The sequence below is a fragment of the Haliotis asinina genome, chromosome 3, assembly GCF_037392515.1.
Source record: "Haliotis asinina isolate JCU_RB_2024 chromosome 3, JCU_Hal_asi_v2, whole genome shotgun sequence".
NCBI lineage: Eukaryota > Metazoa > Mollusca > Gastropoda > Lepetellida > Haliotidae > Haliotis > Haliotis asinina.
Window position 1 is genome coordinate 36,116,302 of NC_090282.1, and position 23,337 is coordinate 36,139,638.

Sequence of the window (23,337 nt, forward strand, 5' to 3'; positions counted from 1 at the left end):
AAAGCAGCGTGAAATAGTATTCGCTCACTACTTTGGAATATGAACTGTGACTGACACTTCATGTTTGGTATATAAATATCCACTCGACCCGTGAAGGATAGAATAGGTAGATCGATTCTCACGTTGTTGATCACTGGATTGTCTGGTCCAGACTCGATTATTTACAGACCGCCGCCATATAGCTGGAATATTCTGGGTGCGGCGTAAAACTAAACTCACTCACTCACGAAATACCCACTCGTAAAGTAGGATAGTCCCGGCATTTTATATTTAATTATCAATTGCTGTACGCTCTGTAATAGATCAACCTATATATCTATTTCGATTCTGTATCCTTATCCTCTCTTTCAAATCTCAATAAATAATTGAGTCTCAAATAGTTGCTGGAAACATTCTTTTGTTATGGTATCCAAGTCGACTCACCGATTACATTCGTCCATGGCGTGAGTTGTTGTATCACTTGGTGGGGTAATTCTTTATTTACAGTAATGACGTCAGTTATTGATATTGATGCTATGTACACATTCATTTACATGTGCTTTAACAGGGTATATAACCACTGCATATATTTACAAATCTTTCGTCACTGCCGTCCTACTGAATTGATCGGGTAATATAATCATCAGTGTACATCCCTGAATGCGATTGTGGGATATTCCATGACACTGTCGCTGGGTAACATACAGACAAAGTAAAGTAGGTCAACTGATCTTTCGCAAGAATGTCGTCGCACGCTCCGACTATAGTGACATGCTATAACTGTATGTAACGGGCACCTAAACCACCGTCAGATTCATTATGGCGGATGAGATGTTTAGCGGGCGGTTTCTCCAGGGAGCATTGCTGTGCCTGGTGCTGGGACTCCACATTGCATGTATGTACGACTGAATGAGTCTATATTTACTCAGTGTTCACGTTGGCGTGTCGTCACGCTCGCATGATCCTACACCGCGAGGAGAGTCAGTACCTGGCCTATACCTGTCAGGTGTCAAGTGAAAAATGACGTTGTTGTTTATCAGGTGGGGGACAAGTAATATCAAGGCACTATATCGCTTCACCCTTACATCCTGATGCCACGTTATGTCTCTACATGCATTCGCCTATGTTCGTTATCGATCTAACAATGGCAAATAATCGAGTTTCGCGTAGGCTGGTGATTACTGTTTAAGGTCTGGTATGCTGAAATAATCACGTGAGTTCCGCATATTTTATCTGAAATACAATATTTTCCTTTAAATTCTTGTCAAGGTTTTCGATAACCCACCATGTGTGTGTATATTTGCAATGTAAACAAGATTCAACTATTATAAGATGTTCATTTCTTCACACTCCACCCCACCTCACCCCACCCGACAAATATGTGTATCATGTTTTGGGTACCCGCCTTTGATTTCATGTAACCCACACCACTCCTATCTTCAGTAACCACCGTTTACACCTGTATCGGCATAACAATGCTTACGACCTGACTCTGTATAGACCGTGGGGCGTTGAACGTGAGGTGTCAGCTTTGTCCTACTGTTACATGGCTTACCTATAGTGGCTTAACATCTGAGTCAGGAGCTTTGTATATCCAAACTACACACTGAGATATTTCTGAACAATATTCAGCGACAGATCCTTGAACGTTTACGTCTGTTTAATTGTTCGGGTTTTCACAAGGTGTACCCTCAGCCTGTGAACACACATGATTTTGGAGTTCGACAGAACTCCATACGAATTGAAAGGGAGCCCCAGGGCTTGCATTTCACTTAGGGCTGGGTGAAGAGGAAACAGAGCATGGGGTGTTTTATGGATAAACTTCAAAATCTTCTGAGCCGTTGAAAATAAATGATTTTGATAGACACAAATACTTTTAGGAACTTCCCTTAAACTGAAAAGGCGCCCCCGTGTCAAAGGAAGTTAAGGGAAACATAGATTTGTTTATTTGGGGAATTTGTGATTTACTGATCTTATACACTCCAAGGTCTGGATGGAACTGAAAATACGATAATAAAGGAACTGTGAGACATACACAGTTGGATTCTCCTAAATTGTGAATATTGTTTCCAAAATGATAAGGTATGTTCATGAGGTGCATTTTTTAAATTAAATTATTTTCAATCGCTGCATTTTCTGGCCAGACTTAATAACATACAATCGACTTTTTATAACACAGGTTCCTTTCAAAAGTGTTGTCGTTTTATTTAACAGAGGCCTAAGAGCATATTTTGTGGTGCATATAAAATGTCGACAACGCAAGTGTGTGGTTAACAAAGGTATATGTCCAGTCTAAGTAAACTTAACCCCAGCGTTATTCGTTACACTTCTAAACTGGGTCTAACAAAACCTAATAGGATGTCGCGTCAGGTAACCTTTGAGATAGACCAGTCAGAGCACAACTTACCAAATCGCGCAAGTGGACATTGGCGTATACCTTTTGAACCTTTACCCACGCAAAGGGTTGTACCCAAACGATTCCGAATGCTATTTTCCCCTACGATCGCTTCCTAGCGATGCACACGAAGCACGTCACAACAGTGAGTAAACAGTCGCTGAAAATAGCGTTTATGTCAATATTCAAGACTGTCAGCTTGCGGAAATATTATCTATTGGTAACAATGTCAACAGAAACCTACAAACTTATATACTGCAGGTCAAATATCAGCGTTATATGCGTTATATGCCGTTGTCTGATTAGTTAAATCCATCTCACATTTGATTGGACGGTCATAGGTCGCTCAAAGGTTACCTGACGCGACCTCCTACTAGGCTTTGTTAGACCCAGTGGTGGAGTGTAACGAATAACACCGGGGCTAAGTTTACTTAGACTGGGTATATGTCAGATCTTTCATGAAAGGTCAGAAGCTGTGTTGACAAAAGCTTGTTTTCTTTACTAGGGGCTTGCAACGAGGTTCTCCAAGCATATCAGTATGAGCAGACTGTGAATTCTGATGGATACCCAACTAGTTATGGAAGGTAATATACAAAAACACCATCAAAAACATCTCGCTGTTCCCATCAACGCCCGAGGAGGGATGCATACCCACGTGATGCATGTATATGTGATCATAGCTGATACGTATATTGACAACTGTGAATCGGTCATATCTATTCTTAGCCATTTGGCATGATATGGCAAATGCTCTCCATTGAGTACATGTCCTCTTAAAGAGTACACATGTTTCACGTCCCCAGGATATATAGACTCGATCTACACGTCTTTACTTTTCGTAAAGACCAATGTACCGGCGACATATTGTGAAACCAATACATTTTCCCATTGTAGCCACGTGTCACTTCGTAAACAACATTTGGTAGAAAAGTGAGTGAGTGAGTTTAGTTTTACGCCGCACTCAGCAATATTCCAGCTATATGGCGGCGATTTGTAAATAGTCTGGACCAGACAATCCAGTGACCAGCAACATGAGAATCGATCTGCACAGTTGGGAACCGATGACATATGTCAACCAAGTCAGCGAGCATGACCACCCGATCCCGTTAGTCGCCTTTCATGGCAAGCATGGGTTGCTGAAGGCCAATTCTACCCCGGGATCTTCACGGGTCTCCGGGTAGGTAATCGAAACTGGGTCTTCCACATTACGGGGGAACGCTTAAATCACTAGGCTAACCCGACTTTTGTAAGAAAACTGAGGGGGCAGTATACAGACGTTATAGACTCGGTATTTGTGCAACAAGGTTACGATATATAAGACACCAGAGGAAGTCATTTAACAGTTGACTTGACCTCACTTGTGTTCTTGATGTGTATCAGAGTAGGAACAGGTTACACCTACCCCTTGCGAACACTTGACTTGTCTGGAGACCAACACTTTTAACATTTCTGTCAGCGTTAACATCCCTAGAAGCGTTCAAGGGTCAAACTGCCGAATGTGTCCATCCAAAAGTCTTCTAGCCGCGAACAATGTTACTTAACTTTGCTAGAAGTCTGATCAATGTCCAGTGCCTTGACCATGTCTCTCACAAACGTACACTCGCATTCAATCACTCGCTCGCTCTCTCACACACACACACTCTCTCTCTCAAACACACACTCATACACTCACATATTCTCCCTCTCTCTCTCTCTCTCACATCGCATCTCTCTACCTCTCTTGCACACACACACACACACACACACACACACACACACACACACACACACACAAATACACACACAAACGCGCGCGCGCATTTATTGCGTATTTAAAAGTAACAAAGTGCATCGTGCTTTCGTGCTCTCTTCCTGTTTCAGTAATGTCAACTGCTGGTGGAGGATAGAGACGTCCAGGTCTGGGGAGCACGTCGTGGTATCCATCATGGATGCTGACATTGAAGTGTCACCTAACTGTAATGCTGACAGTTTGACGATTTATAACGGTAAGATTAATACTTGTAAGATACAAATAGCTCTGTCACATTACAGCACAGGTACTTAACTTACAGATTTTTAAAACTGAAATTTGTTCTATCATTGTGAAAACATTTCTTTGGTGTTTTAGAACTGATATGTAATCGTAATACGGATGAAATTGAGAATCTTTCAAAACTACTTTATGAAAGCACTATGACAAGTAAATATTAACTATAAACACACTATGGATAACACACTGTTGACGTTGCACAAGCTTGATAACTTGTCAGTTTGTTTTTTAACATCATTCTCAGGAATATTCCAGGGGTATGACGCTGCTACGTGAATAAACGAGAGAATGATATCATGAATACCGATCTTGGATATCATCACTTTTCAGGCGGTCACGTTAGCCCCGTCTCACATGTTATACGGACAGACACAGGAGTTCGAATCTCTGTTTGGACTTAAAAATAGACATCTAGATTTTTGCAGTCATATGTTGTATTATAAGTTATGATTAACACATAGCTCAATTTTAAATGAACTCGGTCAAAACATGGTTTTATATTCTACCGCTAAACGCACTGCATAAAATACACTACCGGTAGAATTCACTTCCCCACCGATTTTGTTCAAACTTGATTGCATAAATCTAGATTCATAGTTTTGATATTTGTTTATCCAAACAGAGATTCAAACACTGTGCTGCCAACAGCATATGCGGAAAGGAAAGTGGCCTCTACCCCCAGACCACAAAGGGGTACATGTACAACGGTCCCTAAACCATGTGTGTATATACGTATTCCCTTTAAGGGAACAGTAACGTATGTAGACCGACTGTTACAAACACTTGAGGAGTTTCCATGGTACCATTGGTCTGAAGTATGAACTATATAGTCATATTTATCGTGGGGAAAATGTAATTGTTTCCTCAAGGTTTAGGAAACAATCAGTCCAGTGACTTCCTCACAACCTCCGAAGTATAAACTATATAATCATATTTATCGTGAGAAAAAATGTAATTGTTTCGTCACGTTTCAGGAAACAGTCAGTCCAGTGACGTGCTTACAACCTTCTGCGGAACCGGAAAGGAACAGTTTATCAGCAATGGAACATCTCTGTACATAGAGTTCAAGACCAATGACAACATCAACAGGAAGGGATTTCAACTCAGATATTACAGTGCTAAAAGTAAGATACACAACTCGGTTTGTGCATCATTTGATACAACGGCGTTTTAACGACAAGGAGTTAAAACATTACACTATCTTGATGGTACTATTTTACTTTTTTATTGCCATTACTTTCTGTTCAATTTTGTCGTGCTGATGTATTTCGGGCAATGAAATATTGAGGTGTAGTACCGTCCAAAGTTGACGATAGTAAGTAGTCACTTTCTTACAAGCGATGGAAGGGGAAGGAAAGGATTAAATGAAGTTTCTCCCGAAGGAGGACAGCCCTTAACCATTTCATTTATACTATTAAATGTTTTGTTGCAGTTGTGACTGACTGTGGAGGTTCATTCACAGCGACTGCGACTGAGCAGTCCATCCAATCCCCTTCAGCGAGCCAAATCAAGTAGGTGACCTATCCATGCAGGATATGTGATCTTGTGTGAACATGTGAATCCTCACTCAGCCTACAGCTTTACACTATTCAATAGTCTCCATCCCATAGACCACATCTGTTTGGGCTTTGTTCTACTCTCGATTTACACAAAACAATCTGTCTCGAGTCTTGGTTCGAAGGTTTGTTGTTTAACGTCGCACTCTGCAGTGTTCAAGCTTTATGTTGGAGGTCTATATATAATTGAGTCTGAATCTGACAACCCAGTGATCAACAGCATGAGCATCGATCTACGCAAATGGGATACGATGACATGAGCCACCCAAATCGCTGGTCGTACTACCGGATGCCTTTCACGGGAAGCATGGATTATGCCGCTTTTAGCAATATTCCAGCAATATCGCGGCGCGGACACAAGGAAATGGGATTTTCCCATGCGGGGAATTGAACCCGGGTCTTTGACGTGCCGATCGGAGGCTTGGCTACCAAACTGTCCCCTCACCAAACTTATAGCTCTACATCGCCTTAGGTATATTCTACCTCAATCTCACATGTCATGACAAACTTTTAGACTTGAAACCCAGCTCATGCCTCACTCACGACCATGACCCAGATAGTATCCGCAATGCTACGTCATTTCAGTATTGGATATCAATGTATGTCCGCATCTGATTTAACATTTACTATAATGTATTTTCAGCTTTCTCATGTGTGACTGGATAATCACAGCCCAAAACAGTGATCAAACAATCGTCCTAGAGTTGGATATGTTTTCACTTCTTGAAAGCCAGGATTGCTGGGCTGACAGGCTGTCCTTCTATAACGGACAGGTTGCTACCGGTAAGTAACCCATGTGTGACACGGTTACTAACATGTTGCCCAGTGATACAAGATGGTGCTTAAGGGCAGTCTGTGTATTCGGTGTCCGCCCGGTAAATCCACATTTGAACAATACCAACTGTACGCTAAAGCCGCGGTTCCGCGAATCGCCGCGAAAGCCACAGTGAGTAAGGGAATCAATACCGTTTTCTCCAAATAAGCGTCACCGATTCAAAATTTTTCCATGAAGTTTATTGTGACCTTTCATTTTTAAATCAAAATGTCATTACTGAAACGGCGGAAAAATGCTCATTTTGGAAAATCTAGTCATTGAATTTGCTTTGAAACACCTATGAAATGAAAAGCGTGAGGCGTATGTTTGTGATATCCATGACCATTCTTCTAAATTGTTTTAGTACTTTTTTGTTTTTAGTAGGAATGTAAACAATACAGTAATGATTTTCAATGTTCATTCATTGCATTTCATTTCTATATACGGACATATGACATATTTCATATATAATGTATTCTTTGTTGGTTTGGGTCTTTTTGTTTAACGCCACACTTAGCAATATCCCAGCTGTGTGAATGTAGTCAGTAAATATCCCAGCTGTGTGAATGTAGTCAGTAAATATGCCAGCTGTGTGAATGTAGTCAGTAAATATCCCAGCTGTGTGAATGTAGTCAGTAAATATATCAGCTGTGTGAATGTAGTCAGTAAATATGCCAGCTGTGTGAATGTAGTCAGTAAATATGCCAGCTGTGTGAACGTAGTCAGTAAATATATTAGCGGTGTGAATGTAGTCAGTAAATATATCAGCTGTGTGAATGTAGTCAGTAAATATGCCAGCTGTGTGAATGTAGTCAGTAAATATCCCAGCTGTGTGAATGTAGTCAGTAAATATATCAGCTGTGTGAATGTAGTCAGTAAATATCCCAGCTGTGTGAATGTAGTCAGTAAATATATCAGCTGTGTGAATGTAGTCAGTAAATATATCAGCTGTGTGAATGTAGTCAGTAAATATCCCGATCAGAGAATGCATGCTAGACATAATGAACATCGAGCTAAACAACTTGACGTTGTAGTATATATTGTGATAGGTTAGCATTTTAGTAATGAACCGTTAGAAATGAGCCGTATATGAAGTTTGTATAACTGAAGCGTGTTTTCCTGGGCCCGAAAACCTCAGCGTTCTTGGAACGTGAAGATCAGGGTTAGAATTGCTCCTCAGGTTGTCGTAAAAGGTGACTACCGGGATTTGGGCGGTCAGACTCGCCGAGTTGATATTCGACTGAGGCGTTTATCTACAACCAACAGGCCATCTCGACCTTATGGCGACAGATTGGCGTTCCCTTTTGTTTACTGCGAAAGTGATTAATACCCTGAAAGCGGTATAAGAACTCGAAAACTTACATGTAATTGTAATATTGCTGTTGTCTATTTTCAGAGTCGGAGCTATTAGCTCATGCGTGCGGGTCATCCTCCATGTTTTTCCAGAGTTCGGGAAACAAAGCCCTTGTTCGTGCTCGAACACATCTGAGAACCTTCACAGCTGACATCTTTCGCATACGTTACAAAGTGGTTTACAGTAAGTAGATCTATGTGTACGGGAATTCAAATATTTCATCTTTTTTTAAAATATTATTGTAAGTCATATATCTTTCATATGGTATGGTTTTCCACCGAATTTAGCAATATCCCAGCTATATCAGGGTGGGGGGACATCGGAAATGAGCTCCACACATAGTACCCATGTACGACATGACGAGCCAACGCCTTAACAACCAAGCTACCCCACCGCCAAGCTGTCGGAATCCAGTGTTAATGTAATCCTGTTTTTACGCATGTCAAGTTTGTTAGAATGAAGCTAATCACTGTTCATATTTCAATTATAAACATCGTTTTATATCACACACACACACACACACACACACACACACACACACACACACACACACACATACATACATACATACATACATATATGTATATGTATATATATGTATGTATGTGTGTGTATATGTATATGGCATGTGTGAGTGTGTGTATCATATCACACACACACACACACACACACACACATATATATATATATATATATATGTGTGTGTGTGTGTGTGTGTGTGTGTGTGTGTGTGTGTGTGTGTGTGTGTGTGTGTGTGTGTGTGTGTGTGTGGAGGGGGTTACTTCTGTTTTATGTATTTATTTTACGTTTTATGCTAAACTAACCACGTTCTTTCACCCTATTTCTTCTCCACCCAGGGACGACGTGCGAGTTGAATGTGAGGCCAAGAGATGACTATCCAAGTTATATCCTGTCCCCTGGCTACCCAAATAACTACTACAAGTAAGCTAGTTGACAAATGTAGTATTTTGAATGTGGTTATTATACTATTAGATTTATGCAACGTCTGAAATGATCTTGAAGTCCTTTCACATATTAAAATATACAGTTCAGGCATCTTTTCATGAATCAGCTGTACTGTTCTGTTTGCGAATAAGCTTAATAACCAATACTGGGGTTTCCTTTGGGTCATCCTCGGTTCGCCCTCAGCATTATGCTCGTATCGTATGCTGAAACAAATACTGTATAAATATACGTAATACTATAGTAGGGACGGAACGCCCAGTGGATAAAGCGTTCGCTTGTCACACCGAAAACCACGGTGCAATGTGTAAAGCCCATTTCTAGTGTTACCCGCCGTGATAGTATTTAAAGATTACGAAAAGCAAAAACATACTCATTGCACAGCCTGGATGCATGCTCATTGCATAGTTTACAGACTGATTCAAATGGCTTTACGCTAATATAGCTAAAGTATATTGCACTATCTGCCAAGTGAGACACTGGAGCATTAGAGTGAGTGAGTGAGTGAGTGAGTGAGTTTAGTTTTACGCCACACTCAGCAATATTCCAGCTATATGGCGACGGTCTGTCAATAATCGAGTCTAGACTGGACAACCCAGTGATCAACAACATGAGCATCGATCTGTGCAATTGGGAACCGATGACATGTGTCAACCAAGTCAGCGAGCCTGACCACCGGATCCCGTTAGTCGCCTCTTACGACAAGCATGGTCGTATCTGGAGCATTAGATCTGAAAAAAAGACGTGGATGTGGTTCATACGGAAAGATGGACAAAATAAGGACAATCTTGCTTGTATTTATGTAATCGATGTCTGTTCTGGTCTTTCCACAACATCAAGCAAATATATCTGTGAAAGAATGTGGCCACTGAGTTTGAGAGTCAGTCAAAACGTTTTGAATTTTTACTTTTTGTGGCAGTTGTGTGACAAGTCTATGAATTATTGCCTAATCCCTGTATGCATCGACGTCTTCTCTGTTTTGTAGTAACTTGAATTGTGTGTGGACCTTATCAACATCTAACCCCCGTCATATTGCACTCGACATCATCTACAACAACTTTGATGAAAGCACTGACTGTGCCAACGATTTTGTTCAAGTGTATGACAGTAAGTATATGTTTTAGTAAAATATAAGTTCAATTTCCATCTTCCTTAATCCTGAATTCGTTTATACTTGTTGGGCAGATGGAGTAGGGGTAGTACAATGGTGAAAGGAAATAATAATGAAATAAGACATAATCTTATAGATAACTGTGTTTTACAATCTGCTTAGGTCCGGGGATCGTGAGTTCGAATCCCCGATCATGACTCTTTTTCAACACCATCATCGTTCACGCGATGTCACAGCCGTCAAAGTGGTATTTATCTAATATCTGCATTACTTTGGTCTGTACTTGTACGTTAATCAGAGCATACCCTATTTGAACATTTTACAAGAAATTGCGTACACCTTACATATATATTCCTGCCTGCAGCTAATAATGCCAATGAAACATTAGGACCACTGTGTGGTCTCCACAACGGTACGTTGATTACACGGGGATCCGTTATGAAGGTTGTCTTCAAAACCAATGGTGCTGGCACCGGGTCTGGTTTCCGACTGAAGTACAGGAGAGTTGACCATGACGGTAAGTAACACTATACAATCTTTAAAATACCATGGGGTGTGTACTAAAAGTAAGCGGTTCTAAACTACATGCACGTTACGTTCCACGTTTTTATTCATTCTTTTTTAACTTTTTAAACCTTTCCGAGATTCCGCTCTTAAAAGGTTCTTGTGATGGCATTCACATGCATGATAAAGCCCGACTCGAGACCGGGGTGTGGAGGGTAGGGAGAAGTAAGACCGACAGCCTGAAGGTCTTACTTCCCCGCTGAAGATGGTCGCGGACTTACCCAACCGTAACCCCGGGGGTGCTTTATCGTAAAAACTGTAAATAATGGAAAAGTAGATGTAAAATTAGATTAATGAATCAGCGTAACAATAACTGAAGCGCTTGTAAAATCAATTTATTGACAGTTATTGGCCCGCATGCTAATCTGACAGATTCGATGCCATTCCAGCTAGGGAAGACATTTGCACTTTGAAATTGATCTAACACGATTTTTTTCACCTGATTTCAAACACTCACAGATCATCTGAATTTGAATTTTGAAGTTAATATAGAGTAAGAAAAACGTACAACATAGGAACAGGTCCTACTTTCAGAAAGTAAGACCTGGAACATGGGTCTTACTTACAACACGTACAACCTGAGAGCAAACAATAATCTCAAATGCGGTTATTCCGGGCGAAGACGATTGGTTTGATATATAGTGAGAGCATCCTTCAGTTTTAAACTAGATTATCAGTGGAAAGTATTCTTTCTGGGTTGGTCTGCAAGTATTGTCTTTTCCTTCTTGTGATACATTGCCTTCAACGAAAGTAAGACACCGGCAGATCATATACACAGTATATATTATTTCACATTTTAAAGTCTAAAGATAAATGGCTATATTTGGACTATCAGAAGATTCGGCCTCTATTTCTCGTGCCAGAAATGCAAAACACCAAAATTTGGAAGAAACCCGAATTCTTTGGATTAATGGCTTGAATAGCAAAAATGCTGCAGTTAATGATGCAATGCTTGTTCAGAAAGTGGAATTGTTTGGCACACAACTTGGCATTTTGGATTTTTCATATTCACGTGGTTGGCTGTCACGTTTCAAATCTCTTTTTTCTCTCTCAAAGAAAAAAAAACTACCACGGCGAAGCAGCTAGTTCAGACAAAACGGCAATTTCAAAAGGGAGAGAAGAGTTGAAATCAGTGCTGAAGAATTACGAACCTGATAATATTTTCAATTTTGATGAGACAGGTTTAGTTTATAAATTAGGCCCCAATTGCACTCTCGCTTTGAAGGCTTGATGAGGTGTAAAAAGATCAAAAGAGCATATCACAGTAGCCCTCTGCTGCAGTGCCAGTGGGACAATGAAAACGAAAGCATTTGTCATTGGCAAGGCAAGGTGAACGAGGAGCTTTGGCCGAGATTATAACACAGGAGACTTAAAGGCCGTCACCCACTGTTAGACAATGCTGCTTTCCACAAGAATGTTCGACTGACCAATGTCACTGGTCACTACCCACCCAACACAACTGCCCACATACAGCCTATGGATGCTGGGATCATCAGAAACTGTAAAGCTCTTTGCAAGAGGTCGTTGGTGAAACATTACATCACCTGTACCAAGAATGAACAACCACAGACACTAATATTAAGGTTAGCAATCCGATTCGTGAAGTCAGCCTGGAGTGATGTTAGTGCAAAGAGTATCAGCAGTTGTTTCAAACACGCTGGTATAATTCCGTCTCCAGCTGTGACAGAGGACGACGACGGCGGTGACTCGGCCCTTGTCGAGCTGCAGGTTTTGATGCAGCAGTTACCCTAGAGTGATGGCGACGACGTTCCAACTGTTGAGCAATACGTAGAGGAAGACACAGTCGTGGAAACCAGTCAAGAGCTGACCGATGAAGAAATTCTCACCAAAGTGCAGTCGACAGACGACAAGTCTGACGATGATGAACCACAAACAGTTCTCGCTCCAACAGTAGCTCAGGCTCTTGAAAAAGCAAACATTTTGCTTACATTCTACGAGTGCAAAGGCGACGAATCATCGGTGAATTTAGCAACGGATTTATTTTTAAAAACTGTAAAAAAAAAAACAAGCCAAGAAAACAAACAACTATGAAAGACGTTTTCAGGAAATAATATGTTACATATGAAATGTTATGTAAGATGTGAAGTAAGTTGTATAATGAACACATGTAATATCAGCGTGCTGAAACGATTTATTTGTGCAACATTTATGTGTTATGATTTACAGGTTTGTATGCATGCATACACGGTATATGAATAAATTTTCAATATACACCATCAACACGTTGTTCTTGTTTGATGTTAACCGGACGCCTCGCTATCCGTGTGTGACCAAAATGTCCGGATAAACGAGGTTCGACTGCACAAGTGTTTCAGTGTGCACAGTTCGTGTTCGTGCGAAAATGTAACAGACCTTTGTCTGTTATTGTAGAGTGTTACTCTTTTTCACAGATTCCTACTTCACCACACAGGCTCCAATAGCAATGGCACTTACAGCAACATCGACTCCACAGAACCTTACGTCTCCCGGCTACCCTGCCCAGTACTACAAGTAATGTCAATTCCTTACCAATAATGGTATTTCTTCAACCTCAGGTTATGTAAAATACAGTGACAATGTAGAATTTGCCGTATTTTATATTTTCTATATAAATTCAGGTGTTTACCTATAGATTTAGATATATTCTTTTTATAATGAGTCAGTTCAGTTAAAAGCTTAAAACAAGTTGTTGGGTTTTTTTTGGTTTTTTTTGTTCCAGAAACAAATATCATATTTGGACCATTAACGCTGAATCAGTACATCTGTTGTCCGAATTCAGATCATTTCCTCCGAAATGTTGAAATTTTATATTTGAAAATTATGCAAAACACAGTGATCATGTGTAGCAATTTGGATAATCCGACCGAAAGTAAACGTTGTTTTTATCGTTCGAAATCAGTTGATCAATGAATTTCTCAAATTCGAATTAGCACAGGTTCTGACAAATCTGTAATGATACTTCGACATGTTTGGTCAGTTATGAAGTGTGGTGTGCATGGAAACATGTTTCGTTTTCGTGTTATTGCAAACAGAACTTGGAAAGAAATTGTGTACATGCTCTAGGTCCATGCTTTGCATTCTCCCTAAATGAGTTTCTTTTTCTCTGTAAAAATCATCTATTCCCAAACAGCACTTTTCCCCGTCATGACGTTTGAATCTCGTCAGTTTTTTAAATTAATTATTTTTAACTATTTGAGGCAATTGCTGAGCAATTCCAGATCAAATTGATCAATTCATGGTTTTAAGTTTACTTAAAATGCGTGTTAGGCTTTCTGAAATTGCTCAACTGAGGAGTTGAACTTTGGCAGAAATTGTTTTTGTTTGTTTCAGTAACAAATATTATATCTGGACCATTACTGCAGCATCATCTGCGCACCTCGTCCGAATTAGGGTCATTTCTTCCCGCATGATGGAATTTGATCAAACCTGTAGTGAAGATTTTATAAGCGTATATGATGGTAAGCTCAACCGTTGATTCTCAAATCATTTATATTTTGAAGGGTTTCACTACAGATCTTCTCAGATGCTTCGCGATTTCTAACGATTTAGTGTGGATGTCTTGCTATCTGTATGAAGAGAAATGCTCCTGTAACTCATCTTCGGTTCCATGGTTATTTTTTTTATTTGAAAGCAAGAGCATAAATGACATATTAATTGATTATCGTTATTTATTGTTATAATCATTGTCGTTATTGCGATCCGTCTGAACCTTCTGTTGCCAACACAAAAGGGGATAGTGTATACATCCATAGTGACTGAATTTTGCTTCATCAACAGGGCCAACAGCGTCCAGTACACTGCTGATGAAAATTTGTGACCAGATGACCCCAACACTCCAGAGTACCGGGTCATCTCTGACGGTCACCTTTCAGACGGACTCAAGCTCCGTTAATGAAGGTTTCTTAATGGAGTACTACGAGGTGCCAGGTAATATTAAGAAATCTAGTTTGAACATACGGAAGTGGGAGTGGTTCTATAGGTTTCAGTGAATATGTGTTCATTTCGTTCCTGTGGCGGAACATCATATATGAACCTCATAGAAACGGTACTGGGTCATCTTTGACGGACTCAAGTTCCATAAATAAAATTTACCGAAAGGAGTACTACCAATTCGGTAGATAATATTTTAAAATGTTAAACTTCTGAAACTACTTTTTTAAAGAAAGGTAGTGTGAATGGGGCTTAAAGTGTCTGTGGAAGATATCTGTAAAATGCTCAATCTCGTGGGTCATCTTTGTCGGTGTGACGGACCATCCGTAAATAAACTTTTCCCCATGAAGTACTACCAAGAGTCAGAAAATATTTCTTTAGATGTTCAACATTTATAGAAGTATTTTGTGGCCTTTTTTAAAACACCAAACACTATAGAGAATGACTTTATGGTTTTTGATGTTTATAAAGAGATCAATTGCACGTACAGCTGTATGTCTTGGATGAACGTGGCAAATACATCATATAGCTGGTATCTAATTATGCCATTCACCCTGCTATTGACACCTTACAGTCCTTAGAAAAATGTGACATTTTCATATTCTCTGTTTATCAGTGTCCTGTTGCGGTAGGGTAGCCGAGTGTTTAAACCGTTCGCTTATTACGCCAAATACCTGGGTTCGATTCCCCACATGGGCGCAATGTGTGAAGTCCATTTCTAGTGTTCCCTGCTGTGATATTGCTGGAATATTGCTAAAAGCAGCTTAAAACTCGCTCACTATCAATATCATTATCAGTGTTCTGCTACTTGCAGAGGTTGTGTATTACGCAAGCTTCTTGGACGTTTCAGGAACCGCTGTCATAACAACGCCCTCACCTACACTGACATCACTCACAGCCGACAGCAACCCCAAGAACTTAACATCACCTGGATTCCCAGTCGAATATGCTAAGTACGACAACACCGTCTTTAACATCAGAACATCTTGATACCAACATCACCAACATGTTTAGGGATTGGGTGAAGTGAGAGTGAAATGGAATTTGTAGCAGCTGGTCATTGCACTTTCATGAGGTCATGCATGATCGTGAATAATTTTCCTGTACGGGCTTATAGAGCACGCCCACCCAGTTACCATGTTACTGAATAACATGGGCACACCCCTCTGGCCCAGTGTCCTGCTTCAAACTGACCAGTCCTGTTTTATCCCATTACCGCCCAGCATTAGACACGGTAACAACAATTCGCACCTTAACGTGTAACCTGGAATCGAACAACCGACCATCCGTTCTCCGAGTTAGTGCACTAACCACAAGACATCATGTCTTGAAAGACACAGTGACATGGCTCGTTTTTCTGTTAATGCCTTTGCCATGCCTGTGGCCTTGACTCAGAGGTCCTTTCACGGTACAACCCAGTGCAGAGAAGTTCCGATGATAAGCAAAACCAGCCGGGGGCCCTATTAATTTATCATAGGCATTCGAATGTCGTATCGCTACAAACGTTTCGTGGATCGGAATCTAGACTTGTCTAGAATCATCCAAACCCTATTTGCTTCATTTGTACGTGAAAATAGTAACAATTATGAAATTTATCAGTCAAATAATATTGTGTATTTACTAACATGCTATTCTTGTGCAAGTATAAAGTTTTAGAACTGATTTACCGCCATACTGTTTTCATTTTCGGAATTTATTATTCTTGCTATATATGATTAAGAAAAGAGTTACCCTCGTCTGTTCGTTTCTTAAAATATGATCTGCAACTTTCCCTTTTCTCCTTGTAGACGATACGAAAACAATACCCAATAATCAACGTATTAAACAGCACTGAAACCTTACGGATAAGCATGGATATATTCAATCATTTGCAGTTGCCAAAGGTTACCATCTCAAATCTTGTTCCTAGCGACACAGCCATTTATGTTTTCATTATCTTTTTAATTTAAGTGATCGAATATACATATGGACCATCACGGCAGCCAACAACACTCAGTTAGTACGTGTTCGGACTTTGCAGTTATATTTACAAAACAGCAACGGTTGTACAAAGGACTCTCTCTCCTTCTATGACGGTATGTATTTACATGTTTACAGAATTCTCAAAGGACATTTTGCTGAAATAGGTTCCCCAAGTGACTAATACTATGACGTTTTATCAATTTATCATTTAAGAAATAATTTGATCAAGATATCAGCTTTTGTTTGCTGCAAGCTTATGTAAACAAGTCACAATTTAATCAGAATATCATTCATTAAAACAGGAAGCACTGTGAATGACCCGTTACTGAAGACGATATGTTCCCAGACAAACGTTCCGATTGACAGTACTGGTCCTTCCATTACGCTCAAGTTCTCCACTGACAGCCGATATATAGACAAAGGCTTCCAGTTGGAGTATTACTCATTCACAGGTAAACAAACAGTAATGTATATTCGTGCATTCATTTTTTTTATTCGACGCAAGGGTCATGCATCTTGAATAAGGGTGTCGTGTACATTTCACAAAGGGAGACAATAAATATTCATAGTCAGACGTTTTAGTGAACATTCTTCACAAATAGCTCAAGTATTATGTTGGGATTGTTTCTGTTTGTTCGTAAGTAAACACACCATTCTTAGTCCCTCCTAAATATATACTGAACAGTAAAATAAGCGCAAGTCTGACATTTTGATATGTTTTTTTATATAGACAACCAGAAGTATGCCTAAGCATTTATTCTACAGAGAACAGAATCAATTGAATTGGTTTTGCTGCACTGTGACATAATCTCATCAGACACCATTACGTCATTTTACCACGAACATTCCACAATCTCGAACGTTTACTTTTATGAGATTTAATTATTCCGAAACTTGCGCGTGTGTTGTTGAGCAGTAAAATGTCTAAATGTAATTAAATGTACCATTCTAGCAGTTATTATCCAGAAATATGTACATAGGTTCACACATGTGTGCATGCGTGTTGTGTGACGAAATGCTGGGGTGATGTTGAATAGTGTTCCAACTGCGCAGATCGATGTTTATGCTCTTCATACTGGAGTGTTTGGTCCCGACTTGATTATTTACAGACTGCCGTTATTTGCTGGAATACTGCTGCGTGCGGCGTGAAACTATACTCACTCACCGATAGTGTCAGGTATACGTTACGTCAGATGTTGGTACAGATATTATTAGTGTTACCCCTCAATATAAAGGGTGTATTATATCGGCATTGCTTAGCAAATGTGCGAAATGGGTTGGGTTTAAGAACAAAAGATGTTAAACCCAGTCAGTCATATCCAGTTTATGAGTCAGGCAGAGAGGAGATATAATGAGCATCAATATCATATGCAGAGCTTCAACCCAACGCTTGCAACGGAACTGTCACTGCCTCCAGCCGTGAGAAGTACCTGACAACACCAGGGTACCCGGGACTCTACTCCAAGTAAGTGAAACTGACTGGAAGCTGCTTTCGGCATTATACGTTTCACAATAGGGAGGAAGGAAAAACTTGAGTTAAGAGCTAAAATTTGCCAGTTTGGTGAAACCCATATGCAAGACTGAAATACAGAAACACGTTTAGAATGGATCCATGATTCAGCACCCACCCCTTCTGAATCCGTTTATAAACAATGACGTATGGTACGTTTGTATTTATTGTATATCCATAACTCTCTGTGAATGTTTTTCAAACTACTACCGGGTGGCTGTCTTCCTTGAATGGTCAGGGTGGTGGGGTGGCCTAATCTGAACTCAATTCCTCAATACGTCGCGTAAGCTCCACTAACATAGGGTCCATTGTATAATCCCGATCACTGTAATGAGGAATCTCCACTAACATAGGGTCCATTGTATAATCCCGATCATAATAATGAGGAATTTCCACTAACATAGGGTCCATTGTATAATCCCGATCATAATAATGAGGAATCTCCACTAACATAGGGTCCATTGTATAATCCCGATCATATTCTTTCCATAGTAAGAACTGGGAGATTAACTACAATACAATGACAAAAAACAATGTCTTAGGAAGTGTCAGACAGAGCAGTAACATAATACCTATTATGAGAAATAGCTTGAGCGTATATGCTTACTTGCTTGTTTTTTTAGCTTACTTAATACTTATAACATCTTACTTTAGATTAATATCAAAAGTTGCTTCAAAGAATTGTCACCGACAACAACCCTTCTAAGATATATTCCTTAGAATTAACCAAACAACATTACATATGAAACAAAGATAATAACCTGCTAGATAAATCTTGCCAGATACAGAAATCTTCTTTTAAAACATGTGAACAGAGAAACAGTTTAATATACGTTGCCAAAGATACCCTTGCAAATTATTATACATAAAACATAAATGCTAAATTACAGAATAAATAGAATTAGCTTGCCATTACCGTATTCCCATAAAGATAATTTTGACTTCAACTTGAAACTTCATTGACTTGAACATTGGATACAAACTGCCTTGTGCAACATTCCATGTGTCATGTGATATGAGAAATAACCAGAGCTCCAAGAACTAAGAGCAAGTTTTAAAAATACAGTCCACCCTGAATTACCTCCCTTAAGAATGGAGTCCTTAAACTTGATTGGAAATTATCTCCCTTTAAGCAAAACCATCAAGGAACACAAACCTATTCAAGCTTCAAAGAAAATAGAAAAATACATTTATTAATATCTTAAGACGAACAATAAATATATATATTAAATAAAACAGCTTATTCTTAGAAAAAGTATGTTAAAAAAGTATTTTACTAGAAAAATAACATGCTGATGAACTTGAAATGATTCAAATGCATATTTAACTACTAGTAAAAAGTAGTTTTGATTTTCTTACTTGATGAGAACAAATCATAATCTCAACAATTCTAACGGACTTTAGCCCGCGACTTCACGATTTTCAAAATGGCGGCGCGCTGACTGAGGATGGATGCTATTTAAGTTTGTTTTCACCAACTTACAAAATAAAAATTACTTTTCACTGGTGGTAAAATATGTATTTTCTTGATGGACATTAGGATTTTACATGACATTGCTTATAACATAACAATTTCACTCTTGGAATCGGTCAATACAAGGGGGTCAATATAATATTACTTACGATAATATTGTCACTTCGACCAGAACCTCGTTTTCCGAGGAAGAAAGCGTTATATCCATACAAAATCCTTTTGGTCAGCAATGTGTAGTAAGCAGTCTTGATTTTAGACTTGGAAGGGGGCGAACCATCCGACTTCGCACACACTAACAACCAATTTAAGCACAAACTACCTAGTCTGGTGGAAATCTGTGCATAATGACACCATCACCCGACCCCAAGGAACAATTGACGGCAACACAACAATTCGGCATGTCTTTGGTGACGTCGAGAAATCAGCAAAATGACGAGCTTCCTATACATTTTCTATACATTTAACTGGAAAGCGTTCCTTCTATGACGTCACTGTAGGGCTCAGGCGACATAGTTACGTAACCTGTCTGCGGTTTCGTTTGCGGTTTCGTTGAGAAGCAGACGGCTTTTTAGCAACTTGTAAGCGCTTGTTATTAATTAACCACAAGTTTTTTTAAAAAGAAACTGGTGTTTCGTTTATGACTAACCAAAAGTCTTTCATATGCAGTGATAAAAAGAGTACCAAACAATTGAGTTTAGTGGTCCTTCAATAAAGATGAAATTGAATTAAAATAGAAGAAAATCCTTTTGGGATCATTACATCTTCACCAACATAGAGTATATTGTACAATCTATGAAATCATAAGAAATGTCTCCCACACCGAGCCCACTGTATGCTACCAACTGTATCATAAATGTGCTTTAGAGAACCACAAGCTAAAGGTTCTCGAGCAAAAACACCACTGGCTGAGAAAGGTACACCAACAAATAGTTAAACACCAAGTTTTTTTAGTATTTACGGAATGTGACTTTTCATTGGCAGTAATATAGACTGTGCGTGGACAATACGGGCTGTGTATGGGACACGAATAACAATAACAGTATTGGATGCAGACATCGAGACTTCACCAGGCTGCAAAAACGACTTCGTGCAGGTCATTGACGGTAGGTGGTAAATCGTTTACTGAACTGATAATGAAAAGTAAGTTTTACTGATGTCAACTTCTTTACTGTGAATAGCACGACGTTTCGGAGCGTATGCTTGCTCCTTCATCAGGTGAATAGCAGGCAGTACCAAGTGGGTGTACGTACATACATGAAGCACTTCAAAGGTAACATGTTTAACAACGTGTATGATTGAAAATATAATAGGAACATGACGTCAGTAATGCACGAAAACAACATGGTTATTGACTTGGTGGGATGTCACACAAACATGAAGAGGCCAGTGATATACCAAAACAACAACATGAAAAGGCCACTGTAAAGGCACTCACTCTGTTTGTCCAATTGTTCACAGTTGCAGACGGTTCTAAAGAACTCGGGCGCTTTTGTGGCACGGATAAGAATACTTACGTCAGTTCTGGGCTGGAGGTCGAGATCGCTATCCACAGTGATGGTAACACAAGAGGGCGTGGCTTTAAAATGATGTATACTGTAGGAGATCAAAGCACAACAGCTGCGACAGCTACAGGTAAGTATGACAATATAAATATGTCTTCGATAGCGTAAGTGTGACAGTGTAAATATGAATTCCAAAATGTTTATGAAGCATTTTGAAGCACTGTTGAAAGAAGATCGTCTTGCAAGAACATTTACGACCGCTTCGGTTACTATATGTGATTTAGTTCCCTTGAATGTTGTACAGCCTATACGCTGTTGGTGTGCGAGTAAAATGAGAATGTACATAGTGCTATGAATTTCACTTCATAATTCATGTTGATGTCCTATTTAATTGATATTACATTAATGTCTATTTCACATACATGTACTTCATATCGATGTCTTTTTCATATATGCTGGGCAAATTAAGTTAGGGATATTGGTATTTTAATGGCATATTTAATCTGTATGTCAATGAATAAATACATCATTATTCATAATTTCAAAATTTGCAAATATCCCTAACTATTTTTGTCCAGTATATATGTACATGAAGATCGTTTGGATTATTTCTCTAATTCATGTAAATATAGGTCATGACCGTATTGAGTTCCAGCACCGATGGAGCTGTTAAAATGAAAACATGAACTGTTTAAAACTAACAATTTCTCATTTTTTTCATTTTGCACATATATGCATTCATACCTATGTATTTTCACATATTCATGTTCACAAAAATCATGCCATTGTAGATCACAGATCACAGATCATACTGACGTATATATATATATGTGTGTGTGTGTGTGTATATATATATATATATGTGTATATATGTGTGTGTGTGTGTGTGTATATATATATATGTAATGTACTGACGTATATATATATGAGTGTGTTTGGAACATCCTCACTCTATATATACCTACATATATTTCATGCAAAAGCCTTTTACATCCATAAATGTACATGCAGATGAGATTGATGGTCCATCACATATCAAGACTTAATTTGTTACTGTTTCAGAACCTCCTTCTGATGGAGCTACAAGTCAGCTGGTGAATGGACTGTTGATTGTACCTATTGCACTGTTTGTGTGGCAGTTGAATGTGAAATGATACATTGTCAGTTAGTTACATTTAGTTACAACAGACATTATATCTTTTGGTTTCGTAGTAAAGTAAATAATGAAGCGTATTCGTGAAGCATGGATTTACTTTTACCTGGAAATATACAACTGCAATAGAAATATAAATAGTCCTTGTGTGTGGAAGTATTGTCTTTTGTTACAATGTCAGTGGGTGTTGTTAAAAAGTCCAGTATAGCTATACATGCTGGACATCTCTTTTAACTGACCAAGACATTCTATGGATATAAGCGTCTTTATTTTTTGTATTTTTTTCACACAACGTTTCGGGACCATTACAAATCCCCCCAAAATGGAAAGAATAAAGAAGTTTAAATCCATAAAACATCATCTTCATCTGCAATAAATTTTACATGCATCATCTCAGTTAAACGGATTTGTTGTCATGTGAACGAAGTGGTGTACTTTAATATTTCTTTTCATTTTAACTTCATATTTGGAAGTTTACCGTAAAGGCACATAAAAACAAAACCCATGTGTAGTAATTTCAACACATATATAATTTGTATTACCAAGGGAGAACGAATAGAAAGATGTTTCGGGCTCAGTTTCCCAGATGAAGGAGCAAGCGTAGACTTCGACACGTCGTGTTTATGACAATAAAGGAGTTGACATCCATAAATCTTTCTTTTCTTTCAGTGTAGTTCAAAACGATGCAACTGCTTGCAAGGCTTCCTTGTGTTCCAAACCATGTTATGTTTATTAATGAATAATGATGCGACCACTTTGGGCGCACTGCATCACTGCCATATTGTGTGATGTAAGATGCGACCAGTTCTGGCTCTCTGCATCACTGCCGTAGTGTGTGATATACGATGCGACCAACTTTTGGCGCTCTGCATCGCTTCCACATTATGTGATGTAAGATGTCACCAGTTGTGACACTATGCATCGACTACCATACTATGTAATCTAAAATGTGACCAGTTTTGAAGCTATACATCACTTCCATAGTATGTGATGTAAGATACGACAATTTGTGACGTTCTGCATCACTTCCATGTTATGTGA

At 39.1% G+C, this 23,337-nt stretch overlaps 1 protein-coding gene across 1 annotated transcript; it reads left to right on the forward strand.

The window, feature by feature from the left end:
- The first annotated feature begins 583 nt into the window (after positions 1-583).
- On the forward strand, positions 584-22,948 carry LOC137277893 (cubilin-like). The gene is made up of 20 exons (XM_067809885.1): positions 584-874; positions 2,880-2,958; positions 4,235-4,359; positions 5,378-5,527; positions 5,836-5,914; positions 6,603-6,742; positions 8,170-8,310; positions 8,985-9,069; positions 10,076-10,197; positions 10,566-10,718; positions 13,177-13,276; positions 14,096-14,223; positions 14,543-14,692; positions 15,546-15,648; positions 16,646-16,770; positions 16,960-17,109; positions 18,032-18,122; positions 20,623-20,744; positions 21,100-21,273; positions 22,206-22,948. Exons 1-20 carry the CDS (start codon positions 799-801, stop codon positions 22,295-22,297), a joined length of 2,385 nt encoding a protein of 794 aa, XP_067665986.1. The 5' UTR covers positions 584-798; the 3' UTR covers positions 22,298-22,948.
- The last annotated feature ends 389 nt before the right edge of the window (positions 22,949-23,337 follow it).

Excerpts from the sequence above, each read along its gene's own strand:
- LOC137277893 (XM_067809885.1), top strand. The coding sequence starts at position 799 with ATGGCGGATGAGATGTTTAGCGGGCGGTTTCTCCAGGGAGCATTGCTG. Across the intron at positions 875-2,879 it reads GCTGGGACTCCACATTGCAT|GGGCTTGCAACGAGGTTCTC; the intron begins GTATGTACGACT and ends TTTCTTTACTAG. Across the intron at positions 17,110-18,031 it reads GGAGTATTACTCATTCACAG|AGCTTCAACCCAACGCTTGC; the intron begins GTAAACAAACAG and ends TATCATATGCAG.